Source organism: Tauraco erythrolophus, chromosome 9 (assembly GCF_009769465.1).
Source record: "Tauraco erythrolophus isolate bTauEry1 chromosome 9, bTauEry1.pri, whole genome shotgun sequence".
In the NCBI taxonomy this organism is placed as follows: domain Eukaryota; kingdom Metazoa; phylum Chordata; class Aves; order Musophagiformes; family Musophagidae; genus Tauraco; species Tauraco erythrolophus.
In genome coordinates, this window is record NC_141473.1 from 13,313,836 (window position 1) to 13,336,076 (window position 22,241).

Genomic DNA, 22,241 nt, shown 5'->3' on the forward strand with positions numbered 1-22,241 from the left:
CTTTAATGAGGCCTACAAGAAAGCTGGAGAGGGCATGTAGTGATAGGACAAGGGGTAATAGCTTTAAACTGAAAGAGGGTAGTTTAGGTCAGATATAAGGAAGAAATTCTTCACTTTGAAGGTGGTAAGCACTGGAACAGGTTACCCAGAGAAGTTGTGGATGCCCATCCCTGGAATTGTTCAAGGCCACTTTGAGCTACCTGATCTAGTGGAAGGTATCCCAGCCCATGGCAGGGGGGTTGGAACTAGATGATCTCTAAGGTCCCTTCCAACCCAAACCATTCTAGGATTCTGCAAATATCCGTCCCTGTTCTGTGATGATAGTCTAGATGACTAGTTTCAGTTAGACATGTAACTTCAGGATGGCTGAATTTGTACAGGTTGAGTCCTACGTTGAGGACTGACAGCTTTTGCCTAATGCCAGTCAACACAGAGATAGGGCTGAGATACACAGGAGAATGAAGTAGATGACAAGAAAATCCCTTCTAGGATTACTATCAATGACAGCTATTAAACGATGGAGGGAACAACAGACAAGAAATTCCAGCACTGCAGGTATTGTCTGGAAGCAGCAGCTGCACTATTTTAATTTAAATCATGCTTTAAACCAATGTAGTTGAACTGTAGAAGTGTCTGTTGTTTCAGTTTCTTGGAGACTTATTTTACACTTGTTCCCAGCTGACTAAAAGTAACACAAAACAAGGCTAATTTAAAGCTCACTGTAGTGATTTCACTAAACTGAAATAAAACTACACCTTAGATTAAATCTCTGTAGCTTTCTGCATGTATATATAAGATGTACTGGCCCAAGTAATTTCCTTTCATGAAAGGTCTCCACTGTATTCACTATGGGTTAAGAAGATACCACTACCTTTTGGAGATGTTCCTTGCCCAAAACTGAAACCAGTCCCCAGATATATTGAAGATAAGAGTGAGATTCCAAAATAAAAAAAAATAAAAAAATCTCTGTTCCTAAATTCAACTAGTTTTTTTAAAGAAACTAAATGGGAAATTCAGAAATATTTCATGGCCATCTCATAAACCCCATTATAGCTGTAAGTGCACTGGGTCAGGATCAAAGCTTATGTGCAGTTCCAGTACATATTGATCTAAGGGAGAGAAGCAACGCTGTAACTCACTGCCAGTTCTGATGTACTTCCAATCACTTCACAATCAGCTCAAATCCTGCTGGGTCCTACATCCACTGGCCTCACTGGAAAAGATCACTGAACTCACAAATTTCACTAAAGCCTCTGGGCCAGGCATTGCACAAAACAAACCATGACTTCCTAGAAAAACTGTGCAGATCAGACGAAGGGAAAAGATAGTCTGAGACAACCACACAGGTGACAATCTCCAAAAGTTTTAGAGCTGACAGTATCAGCTTTCCTCTGAGCAACGTTTTTCAAGTTTATCTGTGTGTGGCAAAACACATGGCTTGCAGCCTAAATTCTGACTGTGAACCTCACATCTGTAAGCAATTTTTCATACACTCCAAACACATTCATAAACAGCACAAATCCATTTTGGATCATGACTTCTTATCATCCCAGGACAGTCAGGATAAAGGCAGAATATTGGCTGGATCGTAGAAAAAGAGGTCCTTAAATCAGGATTAAATAGCTCACAGGCTGTTCTAACCCAAATGATCAGCAAATGAGACAAAAGGTGCACAACAAAGGCTGCTGCAGAGATAGAAAAATCCATGAAAGGCAAGAGATCCCAGTTCTTGCCTCCCACTAACGCCAAACTCATGGGAGCTGCTGTCTTATTGGCAGTTGCCATCAGCCTGTGCAAGTGCCAATGGTGGTAGTGACACAGGCAGGATGCTGTGTTCTGCTACTGGCCCCAGCCCTGAAAGTGCACCTGATCTTGTCCTTTGGACAGAAACCTGAGAGCACAGAGAAGAAGCCAGAGTACACTGAAGCAGGTCCCCTGTGAGATAATCAGGACCACAGCATGTCCCACAGACTTTATCTTCCTCATAGGCTATCCCTGCATTAACAGTGTGGGAAGGGTATTTTTCACATGTGAATTTGCCTTGAGTGTACACTTGGAATCTTTGGGTACACACCCATATAATCAGGGTTATTATATGTAGTTTCTGAAATATGGATATTTAGTTATGTACATTAGATCTCTGTCTCCTTCCTTGCTCCATAATTCCCATTCCACAGGAGCAAGAGGAGTTTTCTCTATTGACATCATCGGGGCACCATTTTCACCTCTGTCCTACTAAGACGTTAAAAATACAGTATAAACCAGAAAGAAAACATAGAGAACTAGAGCAGTAGTGACACTAAAACTTATCTATAATATTGAGTAGCCAATAACATCCTTTTGACAGAGAGTTTTTTAAGTCAATCTAAAATTCTCTAGCAGGGGTAAAATTACACTCTTGAGATATTCAGTTATTTGACAGAAAGGCTCCCACAGCTTGTTAAACCTTTCAGAACCACTTCTCAAGGGAACGTACTAAGACTGCTAAGATCACAAGTTGATCTCATATGGAAGACACTGAACAGAAGATAAAAATTTGATCTGGGCTGGATTCATCACTGGTGACCTCAGGCTGAAATCTCTTGCACCCATCACGGCAGCTCCTCTCTCATGCCTTACAATTCTCTTTTTTATTTCCTCTTTGCTTCTCCAATATAATTCTATCCGAAATGCGAAGGTTTGAAGTGGCGAAGCAGGAAGGCATTTTTTTTTGTGACTAAACAGTAGCAGATGATCTTTCCACCCAATTATGAGTTGGGTCTTCAATGCAAAGCCTGCCCATTACACTAATCATGTTTTCTTTCTCCTTTCCATACCTCTGTGTCCAGTATATATAATACTAAAAGAAACGTACTAGTTACACACATGATGTCAGATATTCTGGAATTTATGAATATAAACTGAAATAGAAATGAAGTGGAGGCATTTCAAGTGGAAAAAAAAAATCATTGCTTTCCATATATATTCAAAAGGCACGTTTTATTGCTTTAAGCCCTGTAAACTACTAAAAGGGAACAAGCCAGATGCTTTCACAAAGACTTGAGCTCTGCCTACTGAAATCAGTGAGCAGGCAAAGGGTAGTGGAATTGGTGGAGAGGAGTACTGCCATGGAATAGCCATTCAAAGTCATGTCCCCGTCAAGACTAGCCTGGGAAAGTTTTCCTGCCTGGAAGACACACTAGAAAAGTGACAAAAACTGTAGAGACAGAACAGTGGTTGAAATTTTGGCCTCCTGAAGCTAAGAGTCAAACGCCCACTGATTTCAGGAGGGCAATATTTCATCCAACATATGCTTGGGGCTGGGGGGAGTGGAGTGTATATGCATTATGTGTTTTGGTTCTTCTAATGAAGCACACAAATTGTTTGCATAAAAATATGACATGGATGTGGCGCTCTCTATAAATACAGTTTACCAATCTTCTAACAGAAGTGCAGAGCTCCAGGCTTGTTCTTTGATTAGTCACTGCCTGCTATATCAGCTCACATGCAATTACAACGCTGTTACAAAGCCTTGCCATCAGCTGGTAAGTACTGAAGGAGGGAAGCCATGAGATGGCATAAACAGAAGACAAGGCAACTGAACAGTTTAGTAACTGGACTGGCCACATAAGCAACCATTTAGGCCTGAGGGGAGTGCATGTACCCTTCAGAGGGGAGTGGGGGATGCACGGCACACATCAGGTGCAAAAACAGATTCATAGATCTGGTCCCGAACACAACTCCATACAACAGCAATTCGGCAGTCTATTATTTCTTTGTGCTCAAACTCAAACTTGGTTTAAAAGAAAAAAAAAGGTAAAAAATGGTTCTTATCTCCTCATGTTCTCTCGCATGTATACACAGTCCAAATCACAGTCCAACCTCATATTTCTAAAAACGCAGCAAAATCACCAGTCATTCTGCATCTCTTTGTCCGTTGTCATTGCGATGCAAATGTTCTGAATTACCACTGTGAACAATACTACAAAAGCTAAGTTTATAAATTCTGAAAAATTTAGTTTTCAATTAACTGTGATAAAGTCTTCATTTACCATTGGAGAGCATAAAGGTCAGTCACATCAATACATTGAGGGTGTGTACTAGAAGGCAGAAAGAAACTGATGACTAATCACAAAGTCGCTGATCAGGGTTAGTCTGAAACAGTCGGAGGGCTGCATGGAGACCACACAGATGTATCCATAGGAGGGCTCGTCAGGCTGCTGTTTGGCTCAGAATGTGAGTGTAGACATACATGCAAAACAACCCACCAGGAATCAGACTGACCAGAGAAGGTGGAGGGAGGCAGAAGTGAATCTGTATGACAGCAAGGTATTTAATAATTAAGACTTTTACAAAAATTACTTCTTTCAACTAATGAGGAATACTTTGATGACAATTCATTCGTCTCAGGTTCACACTGAAAGACTGGAATGCTTTTGCCCAAAATCTCAGTGGTGGGTTTCCCCCCCACCCCCCTCTTAAAATATCTATTCTTTTAAGAAAAAACTCAATACACAACTCTCTGTGGAATAAGCTGTTCACCCGCAAAGACATGTTCTCGAAAATCCTCTTCCCTTAAAAAAAATTGTTTCAATGAAATGTTTTTCTAACTATCCTTATTTTTCAACAAAGGACATAGAGTGAACGCCCTCACATATTTATTCAGCTGCCTCTTCAATCTCTACAGCCTCATAAAGACTCCATTCTTCAGCTACCTTGACTGCTGCTTTATTCCCCACCTGTTTATCATTCTTTGTATGCAGCGGTTCCGCTTGAGTTTCTTAATAAATTACTACTAGATTCCTAATTTTTAGATTATGTCTGTGCTTTTCTGAACTCCCACTCACAGTGTCTATACAAATTGTCTTACCGTGTCAAGTCTGCGGAATATAAAAGAATCAGCCAGGTAGACAAGAAATCCCCTTTGTATAAAAGCAGAGCATGCATGAACCTCTGAGGAAGTATGTAAAAAGGCCCTGTCAGATTAGTGTGGTCCCAATGAAACATTTAGTTACTGTATAAGAATTTAAACTAATAGAAGTGTATGTTTAAAAAAAACCTAATAAGATATCAGAAGAAAAAAACTTCTCTGTGGTAGTATGCTCAGACTTAAAACAGCTTCTTGTATTCCTGAATGTCTTCGTTGCCACTGGAAGCTACTCCAGGGACTGGAAGGGGAAGGGACACTAGACACTAGGCTTCCCCTGTTTCTAATACGATTTCCTTAGAGATCTACTGTTGCTTGTTGTCAGAGGCAGGATACTCAGGAGACAGGCATCTAGTTTGTCTTGGTGTCATTATTCTTATGTTTGTGACCATGACATATCTGGCTCCCTGCTGTCTCCAGGTACTCTCCCAAAACGAAGTACACAGGACAGAGTAGATGACAAAGTGTACTTCTGTCTCTCCAACACCACCTCACTCCCTGGCTGACCCTCCTGAGACACCCAAATATGTAAGAAGTGAGATTCTGAGTTGACCCTTCTGTTTAGCCAGAAAACAGATGTAACACAAGCCATTGTGGGAAAATCACTGTTGGAACTCCAGTGACACCTTCCATGGGCAGTTAAAAGCCAGCAGGGGAATGTAGCAGCTGCAAACACAGCAGGGATTTTGGTGGAGCCGTCACTTATATCCCTAAACACCAAATCAAATCACAGACCTGAAGAGGCATGAGATCATTTGAAAAACACTCTTGTCAGCCAGAATACATACCAAGTGCCTTCCTTAGCTATCCAAGCCTCCACTGAGTCACAAGCCTTGGTGACACAGGCTGCACCACACGTTTGCCAAACAGACGGGTACCTGACTCAGAGAGATCACCAGAAGTGCCTCAGTATTTTGATGCTTCAGGCACCAGCATGGTCTGGTATAACTTATGCTGCTGTTGGCTACAGAGGGAATCATACCACATTATAAATAAAACACATACGGACTGGGGAGCTCAGAGGTGGCTTGAGGAGGCTCAGTTCCTACTGCAAAACAATAATGTCCCTCACTGCTCCTTGTGGGTCTGAAAATGTTCCCCACTGTTCTTAACCTTTCCCAACAAAGCTTCAGCTAAAGCTTTTCATCCCAAAATCAGAATTATTAAGCATGAAGACGCAGTTTGTGCCTCACAAACTTCATAAATTGCAGTTCACTGGAGGTAGCAAGAAGCTAGTGGGGAAATATATTTTTGACCAGATCTATCTTTCTTCAGCATTGGCTTTATCATCTCTTGTAGACAAGATAACCGGCCAAATAGTCCTTTGTCTTGACCCAACATGATTGGCTTGTATGTTTCACATATAGCCCTCTTTCATTAATTGTCCTAAATCTCAGGAGTGTTCATCATTTCATGACCCCACCTGATAGCTATTTTTCTCTCAGCAGCCTGACAGATTTAGGAAAAGGGCACCAGTCTTGCCACACAGTGAAAGGTTTCCTGAGCCCGCTAACAAACCTCTTCCATAAGGATGATGAAGGTGGCATTGTGTCCCTGCTCCATGACCAACTTTCCATCAGTAGTGAGGATGTGCAGTCCCCGAGGTGCTTTCCCAGGGCATTTCTCCATCTTGGCCATGTACTTCTCTCGCAAGCCATCTGTGCAGTTGTTAGACACAATCCTTCGGTACCTGGGGAACAGTAAAAAAGCAGACTGGGCTCAGGTGGTGGGCGGAAAAGTTTCTTTGTTTTGTTTTTGGTTTGTTTCTCCATATTAATGCATGTGTTTTTTCAAGGGCTAACTGCCAGTATGATTCCCTCACTGAAAGGAAGAATCAAAGAAATCTAACACTTTATTATATTGGAGAAAGCCAAACAAATCATAATCCAATAATCCAACCTTCTCCAGAGATTCTCAGCAGCATCCCTGAGAACAGACACACATTGTGGGGGTGAATTATTCTGTACTGCTAAAAGGCAGAGAACTCCCCCAACTCCTTGTGCCTGCAGGATTGCACCCTGCATCCCAGCTTTTTAATTGTGCTTTTTATTACATTTTGTCTGCCTCTTGTCTGCTAGAAAGCACTTGGAATGATCTGCCAAGAGCCTTGTCCAGTCCAGTTTTCAAATGATTCAAGGAATAGGTTTTTCTGTATTAGTCAGGTTAATAAATCTTCTCACTGTGAGAATATATCAGCATGAGGTACAAACATAATGAAATCTATATGAAATTTTATAGTAACTTTCCAGAAACATGCTTGTGGCCCATCAAATTCAGACTAAAGTACTGTAGCATGATACGGAATACTCCATTGGCCAATTTAGCCCTCAAACCTAAATCTAAGTTCAAATTGTAAGGGGAGTTGTGGATCTTTTGTCCTGGCTGTGTTCCCCCGCCAGCCTGTTGTGCTTCTGCACACTGGCAAAACATGGGAAGTTGATAGGTCCTTGCTGTCTCAGCACCAACCATAAACATCAGTGCGCTACCAACATTCTTCTCAATTCCCATTCTCAAATCCCATTCTAAATTCAAAACACAGAGCTCTTCTAGCTGCTAAAAAGAAAAACTAACTCTGTCCCCGTCAAAACCAGGACACTCTTCTTGGAAGAGGTTAGCTAACTAGGAAGACAGTTGGCTATTCCTGGTATTGTTGAGGAAGATTAACCCTTTCTAGTAATTTCACAGTAAAAATACAGGATTGGTTAAGAAGACACAGACCCCAACTATTTTCTTATTGCTCTCTGAAATAAGAGGGCTGCAAGCAGTCATACTGGCCAGGGCTGCTGTAATTACATCCCATACTTATAGCAACCTTTCAGTGGAAAGGGAGTCTCTGAAGTTAAGCTGACTCCAGACTCCCAGGAGCCTCACTTTGTTCAGCCACCGGCAGCAAGCAGCCACGAACAACCCTGTCACAACGATCGACCAGACAGGACCCGTGACTCAGAAGCAGCCCTGCAAAGTCTTCAGAGCTTGCACTGCCTGAGAAGGAACATCGCAATTTTGCACCAGGCAGTGAAACCAGAGCTTCAGAGTATCCCCCGCACAACGGAATAGCATTTGCAAAGCAATACTACTGTAATAAACCAACACTTGCCATCTGTTCTGGGTAAAACCACGAGAAACGAGCACATGTAGCTTGTCTGAAATCTCAAGGCATTGTATATACAAAGTGAAAACGGCAGAGTAAAAAAAAGTGAGGCTAAAAATTGCTCATTTAAGTCTCTCCAGAAGCTGTTATAAATAGGAGCTGTAAGATAGGAAGAGGTTCAATGAAAAACAATGTGAAATACCTTGAACCTGTCCTTTTAAATGTTCAGCTGTCTCTCAGATAGACCTTCTCGATTCGTGTTTTAATCTTGCAGCAAAGGGGAGCTCCACGTCTAGGCTCCAGGGATCATACATCACTTGATAGCAATACAATATCTACCTGTCACTTATGTTAATGTGCTTCTCCCTGCCTCTGAGGGATGAGGCAATGTTCCATACAGATGCTGCTGTAAACATTACCTCACGAATAAGACTGGAAATGAGCCAGGAAAGAGACAGAGAAAAAAGAACCATCCAGGTTCTCTTGACTACTGCAAGGTCACCAAAACCAGAGAGATTGCAAGATTCACTTACCCAGTGCTGTTCAAGTAGCTCTGACCAATGCTGCAATCCTTGGACAGGGAGGACGGGCTGAACCAGAAGGCTGGGACACACTGGTTGTTACTGTGTCTCTCATATCCATAGTCACTACGGAGACAAGTAAGGAATGCATCACTGTACCTATTCACTGCATTTAGCTCAAAGTTCTAAGTGATGTTTCTGTTCCCCAAAGCATGTGTGTGTTGGTGGCTCTCTGCTGGATGGCACAACATCATGGATTGGGCTCATCCAAAGACAAAGTGCTTGATCACTTTGAGCAGGAACAGTTCACAGAAGGTATGTGATACCTGACAACACCAGAACTACCAGCCTTGCAGAGCACTGGAGGACTTGTGTTTCATTTGGTAACAAAACATGGGCAGAGATTCAGAAAGAAAATTGTGTTGTTAATTTTCATTTCCTATTAATCTCTAATAATTTCACTTGATGGGTTATTTTGGTTGGCTTGCTTTTTGCAGTTTTTGCTTTCAGAACAAACCACAACAATTCCAAGATTTAACGTCACTTTTTTCCAACGAAGCAGTTAAGAGTATAAAACATTAGGAGCACTTCTGAACAACCAGGCAAGGTATGCATATTCATGTATGTTAATGGCCTCCGTGCTCTTTGACTGAGCTATGACTGGCCTGATAGAAAACAAGAGCTGATGTTTTTCCAACACTAAACTAAAACAACACAGCCAATTTGGTAGTCTAAGGATTACATGATATGGTGTCACATGAGGAAGGTAATCCAGGGTATTAATGCTTCCTTGGACCACCAAAGAGTGGAAGCGCACACAAGCACATCCAAGACTTCTTTTTACAGCTGCCTTTGCATGCCAATACAATGGTGAAGCAATAAGATTAATCCAAAGCTTTCCATAAGTTTTAATGGGCTCTGGATCAGGTTTCTATGCATAGCCTTTATTGGCAGCTAGATTCAAGGGGCAAATAAAAAGGGATTCTGGATTTTTGCCTGAAGCAGGTTAACAAATGCCAACAGACCAAGTCTCCGTGAAAACGCAGACACTACAGAAGCCACTGCCTTGAAAGCTCTCTGTGCCCTTTAGGACACTGAATTATATCCTTTCCCTATTCAGAGTCTGAACTGCCAACAGAAAGTCTCTAGGAAGAGCTTTGGTGAGACAAAATTGTGCTATGTCCCCAGTGACCCAGGCCGCTACTGTTTCTGGTTTTGAGGGCAAAATTTCTGCAAGCTACTTTAAAAGGTTTGGAGATTCCCTAATGTTCTTTCTCTCAACATTCAATTTAATCATTCTCAGTGGGTCCGACCTGCACAGTTAAAAATGCCTGGCAGTGACTTGGTAATTAAAAATATTCAGGAGGAGCTGTACTTTGCCCCAAAGAAGAAAAGAGCTGCATAAATATTTAATAAAATTAAAGACAACATTGCTGTATGCCCTCAAGGTTCTGTGCTTGTTCATTAACTTCTGGTAAATGTATATTAAAACCTCGCATGCTGCCCACCTTCCTTCTCATAAGCCCCAGGGTTTGCATAAGTTAAGGAAATAATCAAGTCCAGCTGCTACGCTGTCTTTCTCAAGAAAGCTGTCTTGACAGAGTAAATAAAGAAGCAGGAGGAGGGAAAAGAAAGATCAGTGAGCATTTTAATAACACTTCTGAGTTCCTTCTGCCATTTTCTCTGCCAGAAAAAGGCCAGGGTTTGCTTTTGAAAGTGATTGTGAGGATGGGCAGGAGTCACCCCTGATCTTGACTCATGAGGATTTGTTGAACTGGGGATCTGGATCATGGTTTATGCATCTGAAATTCAGATCAGCCCTATATCTAACAATAGGAAATAGCACTGCAGCATGAGGCAGACAAAGGCAAGGGTGCTGTGACTGAATGGGAGGGAGCACAACCCTCACAGCTTGTGTTGTAGGGCTCCTACAGTCATTTGTCCTGTCTGCACAGCTCTCAGAGACAGGCGTCATCACAGCTAGTAGCATGGGATGCTCTGTGACCAGAACAAGAATCCAAACCTTCTTACTGGGGCAGCAGAGGGCCTGTCTGTTGGGACCTGCTTGTCAGTGTACTCGCACAACCCCAGCTGCTGACCGTGCTCCTTTCCCTGACTCTCTGCAGGACCTGCTCAGTTCACACACGACACAGGCCAGCCAGTGCTTACGAGAACAACTGGCAATTGTGAACCCAGCCAAAAAAGGCTGAGTGGACATATTTCCTTTTCAAAAGCACCAAATGAAATAGTAGGAGCTGTCCTTCCAACTGTAGATACCTACAGTGAGGATGTATCTCAATAAGCTCCCTGTCTAGAGCCTTCTTCCAGTCAGCAGAGAGAAAAGATGCTTCTCAGCATGTCTCCTTCCCATATTGACAATCAAAAGAAGGCAGATGAATCATATTCTAGAATAACCTGTATCTTGCCACTGACTAAATAACAGTCTCATCCTTTAGAAGTCACAAGTCAGAGCAGATGAGTCCATACTTCCTCTTTGAAAATTACTTTCAGGATAATCAAGCTTGGCACCCCATTTCCAGCACTGCTAGTGTTTTCTTCAAACTGATTGCCCCACACCTTCTTCCAGTCAGCCCTGCAAACTAGTATCAAAACTCACCCTTAAACTGAAGCTGGTTCTTCTAATTCTCCATCACCAGCTATAGTAATTTTGCAATTGGAAGTCAGTTAACAATTCTGTTAGCAGTGCAGAGTCTGGAAAAAAAAAAAAGCCAGCTTGCTGTCCTCTAACTGCGTTTCCTCTACAGGACTGACAAGGTTAACAGCAATATTCTCTCATGTTAGTGGGAAAGTTAAGCAAAAATGATACTGAACACATGCAAGGAACACATCAATGGATTGAAAAGGTGCATTCTGATGCAGACCTTTTTCAAGGCAGAATAGCACTTAAGGCCAATTTAGCTACCACAGTTTTCCACTTCAGGCTTAGAAAAGACAAACTTCACTATGAAAATAGAAAGCTAGTGAGGCACAAAGACGTGTTTAAAAAAAAAGAAAAAAGAGCAAATTCATAAGCATCTCTGGAGATTGGTGCTTGGTTCAGCTCAGAGGCATATACCAATGCCAAGGGCAGATACTGCAGTTTGTTCATCCCACAAGCTCCCATGATGAGAACAAAGAAGAAAGATCTCCTGAGTCACACTAAAGAGTCTCAAATGTAATTTTGGCATTAGGAACAAATTAAACATCCATCCAGATAAGATTAAAATCTCTGCTCTATATCTCCAAAACCCTCTTAGAGCCAAAATACTCCAATATTCAAGAAAACATTTTGGTCTATATTTTTTATTATTTTTTGTTGCATTTCAGTGCGTCTGTGTTCTCAAAAGAATGGTGAGTCTCGGCTGGCCTCAGTCCAAATAAGAGTGCAGCTCTCATGTCCCACAAATCTTCAGGAAGGGTTCAAAGGTAAGTGAAGTTTTCAGGAATCACACTGATACAGAACCAGGCACTGATGCTGATAACATACTATAAAAATGAAAATGTTTTCTCAGCAGATCTGCTTTAAGGGTATTTTGAACTCCATTTAAATGACATTCTGATCATTTAAGCTCAAATATCACAGCTATTGACAGCCTTAAATCTTTGAAATATTGCCTATCACAGGTTCCCTGCAGGAATTCCTTGTGCAGAGATCCTGACCATTATGCATTCTCCCATCTCCTATCTCTGATTGTCAAGCAATATCAAGCAGTGGTTCATTTTTCCCTTGTTTTCTTTTTAAGCCGCTTTCAAAGTGACCTTAAAGTCATTTGGAAATTATGGCCCCATTAAGTTAGAAACACCAATATTTATGCAAAACAAGTAGCTACATCTGACAAGGGTGGGCTGTACAGTCATGTCACAGAAGCCCTTTCAGAAATTTCTCAATAAAACATTGCTAAAAAGCCACAAATGGTTCCCAGGAATTCAAAGGAATAATGATGAAAATGGGCATATTTTGCTAGCTTGCTCCCTAGGTATTCAATGACCTTGGAAGTGAGGACAGAGGAATTCTCTTTCTCCTGTAAGGGGCATGCTTGGGACCAGAAAAGAGTCCTGGCTGTCACTCTTCTGGAATGGTGGACAAAAAAAGTCAATCAGCACTTGCAATTTTCTGCTTTTGAATTCCAGACTTGGATTTCTCATGGAGATTAATAAATCTCTCCTGCAGATGAAGAGGATACCTCCTTCACACACAGGTGTGGGGATCACCTCTATGCCATATGGTACGATCACAGCCACAAAGCTGCACGAGACCCAGTCTTGCTGCAAGGTTTTCTGTCTGGGCAGTAGCTCGGTCACCGCCAATGGTAGAAGAACAGTCCCTGCAAAACTCCCCAGAGACACATACTCACCACTCAAAGTCTCCTTGACCGCAGACACATGGTTCAGACACCACAGTTTGGGAATAGTCCCGACCTAAGGAACACTGGGCTCCAGGCTTGCGTTTTTTATAGATCTTCCTCTCTCCCATGACACAAGGCTCCCCCTTCAGCAGCCAAGGAACAAGAAGAGAAAGCAAAACACAGAGTTGTAGCAGCAGGTGGGCCCTGAATGGACCATTTTGTCAAAAGACACAAAAGGCAATGAAAGCATGCAATTACCACTGGGAGAGTTGGGAGCTGAGTTTAGCTCCCTTCTGTGACTTTGCAAACTCAAAAGCTGCCTTGGAAGGACCCATGAGTGCAGTGTGTTCAGCACTGAGTTGGGATACTAACGACAATGTGCCCAAAATGCCTAGGTGCCCGAGCCATCTCAGGCACTGAGTTATGCTGTATTTCAGAAGGCATCCACCAAATTACCTAGTCCTACAAATTATCCTGAAAAGACAATGTGGATGTACTCCAGAGTTCCTTCCATATGTCAGATGAAATCTACTATGGGAAAAAGTGCTCAAGCCCAAAACCCAGGGCAGGGACTAAATCTATGTGCAGAACCCAGGAGTCCTGGCTCTCCTCCTCTTACCTTGACAGACCTGGCTTTGTTATAGACCTCAAATAACTTTGATGGTGTGTTATACTGGGCTTTTTGAACACAAAGGTTCCAAAACCACTACTGGGAGTAGCTAATGTAAAAGAAATATTTGACATTTAGGTGAGTTCCTATAAACAGAATTTTCTCCAATGCAGAAGTAATTTGTCTGCATAGAAGTAAGAAAAAAAGACAACACCTAATTGAAACACTTCTTATTCCCATTAACAGTGATTCCCAAGATGGCTGCCTGGTTACACACATCTTCCTTTGTTTTTCATTTAAATTATTTTCATTTATTCAATTCTATGACTTCAGTTACGTGATAAATCCTTGCCAAATAAATGCTTATTTCTAATTCATGAATTTCATTCAGGAATATCACAGTGCCAGTAGTTCTGGCTCTAGTTACGTTGCCTTACAGGGAGTGGGACATCATACTGCTGGCCAGTAACCCATAAGTAATCTTCAGAGGGTACTGAGCTCTCTCAGTTAAAATGGCTTCAGGACCTAAACATATCCAGCATGAAAATAAGCGAGAGTGTATGAAAAGCAAAGCATGTATCCTTGAATAAAATAAAATAATTTGGTCTTCTCTGGTGTCTTTTATTCAAGGCTCCCCAGAGTTTTACATACACCTGCAGGACCTACAGGATGAATAAATGTTTTCATTTTCATTTTTGAGTAGGGAAAAGACAGGCAAAATGAAATAAAATTATTTTCATGAGTCACTGACAGAGCTACAAAGAGTTCAATGTCTCCTACAATTCAATCACAAGGTGAGGTTTTACATTGCACTGAGGGCAAGAAGATCCAGCTGGTGCAATGGAATACTTTCATACAAAAAGAAGTTAACAATCTCCCTAACTTGCCCGGAGAAGACTGGCCCCATGTTTATCCATACGCTTCAGAGGAAGTAAATCATCAACAGGTTAGAACTGTGACTTGATGGATGCAAAAAATCCATATGCTCTGCTGAAAAGAACAAATACATTCCTACCTGGCGATGCAAAGTACGGAGAAAAAAGCCCCCCTCATCCCCTCCTTACACAATGGGAATACCTGATTATGCAGATGCCAGGTTTGGTAGTCATCTTTGTTACACCTCCGGCTGAAGACAGACTTGTAGTCCACCTTGACCAGCTGCCATTCAGAACGGAGACTGAAGTGCCCAAAAACTCTGAGCATAGGAAAGGAAAAAAAGAAAGAGCTAGAGTCAGGCAGAGATATGCTTCCGTTAAGCAGATAATTCCTCACGAATCTCAGCTGCAGAAACCAATACATAGTCTTGGAGCTTGATGCCAGAAAATTATATTCAGTCATTAATAACATTTTCCTGTTCCTTTAACATCCTGCATTTGTTTAGCCTTTGCCTGACCCCTTGCACAGCCTGTGATGGAAGGTCTTCCAGGCCTCTAGTACTTAGTACAACAGGCCCCAAGGCTAATACAGACAGCTAGGTATCACTCAGAACAATAAACAACCGGACTAGAAAGTAATGTGTCTAACGTAAACAGAGCTATTCTCAAGAATATGTGGGTTTGGTTGTCTCAAAATCAAGCCTTTCTTAGCTATCTCTGTTTCTTTACTTCTGAACTTTAGTGTTGCACAAACTTACTACTTAAGGAATTGTAAAAGAAACACCTGAAATAGCATGTTTGGGACTCGGGCTGTAGGCAAGTGACCTGCAAAGACTGCAGCCTCCGTTCCACCTGCTGAATGCTGGACTGTGGCTAGTAGGAGTGGAATTATAAATGATCATCACTATTAAGTTACCAGTAGTTTTTTCTTAATTCTTTTGAATAGAATACTCATAATCAGCATTCACTGATTACGCTCCACGGTTCACCTAGCTAAGTAAGAAGTTGATTTGCAAGATGAAAATGACACGTTTTCCAGCAAAATTCCAGGGCACCACAAGTCTTGTACTAAGGCAGTGTACAGGAACAGTTGGAGCTGAAGGGTCAGCACTCAAAAAATAGTGAGAGGACTCAGACTGTAATTTAGAATTGAGGCACAGATCTGTTACTAATGGGGTGATGAAAGAGATCATACAAAACTGAATAGCACCAGAGACTGCTGCCCAAGCTTGGACCAGAACTTCAGCAGCAGAGCTGGTTATTGAATACAAGTCTCTCTAAATGCCACTAACTATATGGCACTGTTTCGCCCGCAGGGAAAGCTATGTGCATGCTTAAGTGTCTGGAAGGGAAGGACCAAAGTAACAATGAGGACTGATGGTATACATCGCTAAAGTACCATCACCACAAATTCTAAAGGACTCTACATGTTGGAAGCTTGTGCCTTCACCAAAGAAAGCAAAATCATAGCTTTAAAACATGGTTTAATTAATAAATAACACTCGTTACTCAGATAAAAAACTCCATCCATCCGTTGCATGAGTTCTGCAGAGTGTTCAATTTTTGATCAAGTAACAGCTTCCTATTCCCTTGGCCAGCTGCGATTTTCTCAGTAAGGAGCAGCTTTTCAATCAGCTGCAGCTGGATTTCCAAAGAGGTGTGTAATAGGAGGAGATTGGGGCAGGGATATGGGTGAGCAGACTTTAAAAGCCACTAACAAAACTACAGCTTCTCATTGGCAGGGAGAACATCTCAGTACACAAACAACAAAAAACCAACAGTGATCAAGTTGCTTCGTCATTATAACACGACAACTCCTTGGCTATCTCAAACAAGTATATAAAAGAACCTAAAAACTAATTTAAAATACAAGTTCCAGATTTTAAGAATTCTGTATGTACTGAAACCCAAATCTTTTCTGACACTCAGAAGTGTCAGAAGCCGCAAATGTCATTGTATCACCCTTATTACAAGATTTAGAGGGCAGAGAAAGAATGCATTTTTTCCTTATACTAAAGTTTTCACTAACCTGCAGTTTTACCCAAACCACTTAAGAGATTAAAGGTTTTTTTTCTTAATTATTCCAGGCTAAAAAAGAGAGAGATGATTTACAAATATCCCTATGAAAGCAAAAAAGAAAAAAGAAAACAAAAGATAAAACTTCTATTGCGTTTCCAAGCACTGACTGCAGTCCAGATCCTGCTGTCTCCCCAGTGTGCTGCCATTCTTTACTTCATTTTAATTTACTCTGTAATCACACAGGGTTGTTGGCTTTCCTCTCCTCTCACTGCCCAAACTACTCCTGCAGACTCTAGCCTTCACCAAAACTCCTCTACATTGTGCTGTTTTTTGTAAAGCAGAGATCATCCAGGAATCAGTCATGTTCTCTCATTTAGACCTGTCTTGGCTCATGGGTATCAGGGAGAGAAAGGAGGGTGGGGGAAATCCGAGAGACTGGAGTTGTGGGTTTGCTGCGTACACCTTTCTATATCTGAGTTCTGTCTCACAGAGGCAAGCTCCAAGAAGCTGACAAGAAGGGGAGAGGATACAATGCAAGAACCACCTGTGACAATTGCACACATAGGTTAGAAATGAGCAGGTGGGGAAGGACTTGTGTGTAGGAACTGATTTATTAAGTAGATTGTTGCTGGCTCTTCAGAATGTTTCTTAGTATAGTCTTAACCGTGGGGTATTAGTGATAGGAAACACCACTACATTCAGCCAAAGCTACAGAATAAACTGTAATTCCTGTTCCTCAACAGAGAAGGCACATCCTCTACCAAAATCAACCCACAGAAACCACAGCAATATGGGATGCCAGGACACTTGTTGAGACAAGGATGGAGAAGGGAGGAATAGGAAATAGCACAGAGGGGGAACGCACAATGCATCCAAAACGGTACTCAAGTAGGAATTCTAACTCCAGCTCCCCTGCTCACTTTCCCTTGGCATTGGATAAATCCCACTAGCTCCTATGCCACAACTGCTTTCAGCACATGCTCTTACAGACTGCATGTCTTGTTACGGTATTATCGCACAGCTGGGCAGCCCTCCCATGAATCTTGTTTGTCCTGGATGTGATGCATGACTGAAATGTCATTCCCACAAAGCAGCAACTCAGCAGGCAGAAATCATTTAGTCCAGCAGATTTATACCAGTTCAGGATTTGACTTGGGTGTTTATTACACAGAAAACATAGGCGAGGGGAGAGGAGAACATAATCAAACATAAAGACTTGCCTGAACCCAGAAGATAACAGGGCTGGAGAGACCAAATACTTCCGCAGCCAATGCATCAAGGAAAATGTTGATCCTCAGACTGACCCTTAGCCAACTGTCCAACAAGACAGCAAAAGGCTTCTTTGTGCTTTACAAACTACAAAAATCGCCAGAACCACTTGCATGTTAAATCTATTAAAACAAGCTAAAAAACCCCTCTGCCATTGAAATTCTCCATGATAACGATAATTAATGGAAAAAACAAGGCTTCCTAAGTGGAAGGCAATATATTAGCATTCCAAAAGCACAGAGCATTAGCTACTCTTTAATTAAATGATTTCAAAGGAGATCTTTGTATATAATTGCTATAATTTAGATGGAAACAATACAACACTAAATGTAATTAGAGGAGTGTGAACAGAGAGGGATGTTTTCCTCTGTGCTGCAGAGATGGTTCTGGGTCACCTGATTCCTAAAGTAGTAACTTTCACCCCCCCTTGCTAATAAAAAGCTTCTTAAGCCTGATCAATCATTGCAGTGCAGCCTCCAGCGATAAGAGCTGCTCATATGCAGAGCAGCTAGCAAGCAATCGCACCCTGTGCGCACTGCTCACCAATAACAAATGCAACCTGGACACCTACGGCACTTTTTGATTGAGCAGCCAAAGTGATGAAGGTTACTTTACATATCAAGATGGCTGTTTTGCATTTGAAACTTCTACGAGAGTAAGCAAACGTAAAGAATGGAAAAGAGTGCTATGCTGTCTGTGGGGCTCCACTGGACTTTCAAACAGCTTTCCTTGGGAAGCGATGAAAACCCTCATCTTTTGTGGAATTAAAAATAGGCTAAACCAACCATCACAGGGAACAAACCCCGACTGGGCAAAACCAGGTATTGCAGCTGAACCCTCCTTTCATCGTTTTTGTGAACTACATCAATAGATATTTTTCCATAGAGACTAAGGTGCGTGCACAACTCCCATCCACGCTATCTGTTTTGGGGTGGCCAGGCCCAACAGAATGGGTTGGGCATACAGCAAAGAGCTGCAAAATCTTAAAACTGCCAGTGTTCAGCTATTAATAAGTGCTTAGCATTACGTGCTCCAGTACGTACATCTGGATTTCTGTGTCTGGTGAAGCTGATCTAGAAGAGCTGTAAAAGGCAAGACAAACACAATGTACAGGAGATGACGATTTCTTGTTGGCTGAAGATGGAAAAATGTTGTGTGTTCATTACCTCAACAGTGTGAAGTGTTTTCTCTCTCTCTGGTTTGTTGGGTTTTTTGTTTCAGAAATAAAACAAGTCCCAAGGAAAAAGTTCGAAAAAGGGATCGGTGAGAGTTTATTTTTCCCTACTCGAGTGGTGAGTCCTCACATTGCTTTGAAGATATCTTATAATTTATCTTATCTGATTCCCATGTGCCTTTGTTCCTCATCTACTTTGCTCACTAAATTAAGGAGGTGGATTTTTAAAATAAATATAGCTAAACTATCAAGATGATACAGGGTAAAAGGGGACATAATGTACTATGAATTTTGCCTCAATAACTTTGTCTACCATGGTCTAACTGAAAGCTTTTAATTGCTTGTTGCAAGCATAGAAAGAGCTGGGTTTTCAAGGTCTAACTCTGGGAAGTCAACACAAAAAGTATGTTTTGTTTTTTTCCCATGCAAGCAGTCTGATCTGGAAGTCCTTGAGAAGCAATAAATACAAGAGCCCAGACGGCATTTAGACAGAGTCAGTTTTCTAAGCTCAATTTAAAAAAGGTTCTCCAATCTAAGCCACGGAATGGTAATTTACAGGCTTTAGACGGGATAGATTTTGTTCCATCTCTCAGAGTAAGCAGTTAAAACTCCAAATAAAATCTTAGCTAATAGGACAGCATCTTCTCAACTGGCTCTATGCAAAACTGACAGTGAAACCATTGCTAGGAAACCAGAAAATGCTTCCCAATCCCTTCTTTGGAGAAACAAGGCAAGGCTTTTATTGCCAGGGCTGGATGTCATTAATTTACAAAAAAAACCTAGAAACTTGGAAAACAATTCTGAAATTCTTACAGATTCATGACGGAGTCATTTTGGAAAAGGTCTTCAGTAATGCTGCTATAATTATATCTTTCATTAATTTTTTAAAATACAAAATACCTTACAAATGTGGTATATACTGACAGAGTAACTTTGTACAGAAACCATTTAAAAGTCTTTTTACATTTATATAGTGCTCTCTTGTCAAATTGCTTTGCTTTTGCCTTATCCTTGCATTGTTGATAGTTGAGGTTTTTACGTAATTCAATACTGCTCGTTCCTGACAGGTCAACAGAATGAATTGAGGATCGCAAGATAACAACTTGTCCACCTCTGGTCCATAGACTCAATCCTTGTCCCTGCCTAGGGTATGAGAAACAGATCTTCTCAAATGATAGCTCCTGTATTGCTCACAGGAAAGGCATCAGCTGTAGCCATCTGGATCTATCCCTGCAGGCAGTTTCATACAAGCTGCCCAAGCATGGAAATAGAAACATCTTCTCATGCCTAAATCAAGTCCTCTTCTATCATTTCTGAAGTAAACTGACAGGAATTATATGGAGCAAGCATGCATTGAAGCTGTCTGTACTTGGCTGGTCTGGTCTGGATATAGAAAGATGCCTTTTATGTTCACTAGTCAGGCTAGCTCCTTTGCATGTAACAGAAGATAATGGTCAAAGTCTCTGGTAATGCCTGCTGTCCTCAGCTGTGCCCATTCGTGAGACAGCTGACTGAAGATACAAAGGAAGGAAGCAGTTGATAAGGTCATCTTCACTACACAGAACATCAAATATAACCTCCCTCTCTGAAGCATTTTTTCTTCACTGGACTTCAACAAGGTAAGAGAGATGAAAAGGTACCTCATTTTAACAAGATTAGGCCCTACAGAATAGGCTGTTTAACTTTTAAGCATTTTGAATATCTAAAAATAAAATAAAAGCAAAAAATATAAGTATACTTAATAGCACCTTTTGAGATGAACTACACAAGCAGATAGATGTATGGATCAACAGAAAACTAGAAAGAGAGCCAAATATATACTTCAATTGATAATACTGAAGGAAAAGCTAATTGCAGTGTCATCATAAATAGATCATTTCATTTAGGAAAGCCTGAAAACAACCTTGCTTTTTCCCCTTTTATTGTAAAAGAAAAATGCTTGCAGAGGAAGTGTCTTGGCAAGCAAAAAACCCTCAATAGTAAAATCACCCAAATCAGTAAATGTTTCAGCTGACCTGAATCCGCGCTTTTATTGCGGGAACGTAGGCAGGGAGAAAGTGAAGCAAGATTGCCCTCTGATTCCAGTTAAAATCTCTCTTTATTTACATCTGTGCCTCTAATAGGTAGTGCCAGAAGTAGCTCTGTAATAGGTGGACCCAAGAAGTGCCATGAAGCACAATCTGGAAGAATCACCTCCTGGCAGGGAAACAAGTGTGTGTTGGGTTTTTTCTAGTCCCCTGGACGGGATGACGTTATTTCAGCAAAACCAGAGGGAGCCCCAGATCTGGGCAATCACAGCTACAGGAGCACTGAGTGGTTAATTCACCACAACTGAAAGTGCTCACTCTCTCTTTGATGTCCAGCAAACAGAAGCACATGTTCCTACTGCTGCAATTTGAAGAGCTAAACAAGTATCCAAGGCCAACCTCCCTTCCCAGCAAGTATCACCAACATGTTTCCACGAGCTGAGCTTGCTCAATGTCACCCTCAATGTGGTGGCATAGCACAGACTGGAGAGTTCCTCTCTACAAGCATCTAGAATAGGTATCAGATGGGCTGGCCCCGTCACCCAGGGAGGGCCCGTGCAGCATCAGCTTGGAGCCATCGGTGCAAAAGTCAAGAACCAGAGCTATTCAAATTTGGATGGTCTGCTGTCATGAGCTCTAAAGCCATTTAACCTTTGGGCATAGTGCATAGATGTAGACCTGAGTGGTTGCCAGGTAAAGCCTACATAAGCCTTAAGGTCTGTATTTCCATTCCTGTGGCTCTTGGCAAGCCTGGAGAATAAAGCTCTTCTGAGAGACCTATTCTGGCATTTATACAACCAGCACTGAGATGGAGCTAAGAAGCCTAGCTAGAACCGATTTGGGGTTTGCTGCTGAGTATTGTACTTTACACCTCAGTGCTCCATGCTCCAGGAGAACTGATTAGCTCAGCATCGACATGGCATGAATACATGGAGAGGCAACAGAATCCGGTCGCTGTTATTTCCTCTGATCCAGAGTGCTGGCTAACATAGACCAGACTACAGACATAGCCGAACAGAAAGAGCCAAGACTCAGCAAACATATTAAATCTAGCTGAGAATCAACTGTGTCCCTATACAAGGTTCTCTCACTTCTGTAATTGCTTTGATTTCATTTGGACTTTTCTTTCCACTAGCCAGGCTATCCTGAACCTACATTACCTGGGAAAATCGTGAGCCAATGCTAGAGATCCTGGCTCAGTGCACACACTTACAGAAGGACTTGGTACATAAACGTACCTCCATCGCTTGTTGGTATTTATAACTTTTGAGACAATAAAAGGAAATGCTGACAATTGCACACACAAAAAAGAGAGCCTCTTATGAAATCCGTATCTGAAGCCATTTGTGTGTAGGAAAGCAGCAGTAAAGCAAAACTAGCTCCTACGTGCCGGCTGAGCTGTT

General features: G+C 41.7%; 1 protein-coding gene across 1 annotated transcript in view; it reads right to left on the reverse strand.

The window, feature by feature from the left end:
• SORCS3 (sortilin related VPS10 domain containing receptor 3) overlaps nucleotides 1-22,241 on the reverse strand; it is a 309,066-nt gene that overhangs the window by 22,696 nt on the left and 264,129 nt on the right. Inside the window, 4 exon segments of the mRNA XM_086616318.1 lie at nucleotides 6,425-6,596; nucleotides 8,531-8,644; nucleotides 12,874-13,007; nucleotides 14,552-14,669. Coding sequence (XP_086472444.1) covers nucleotides 6,425-6,596; nucleotides 8,531-8,644; nucleotides 12,874-13,007; nucleotides 14,552-14,669 — 538 coding nt within the window.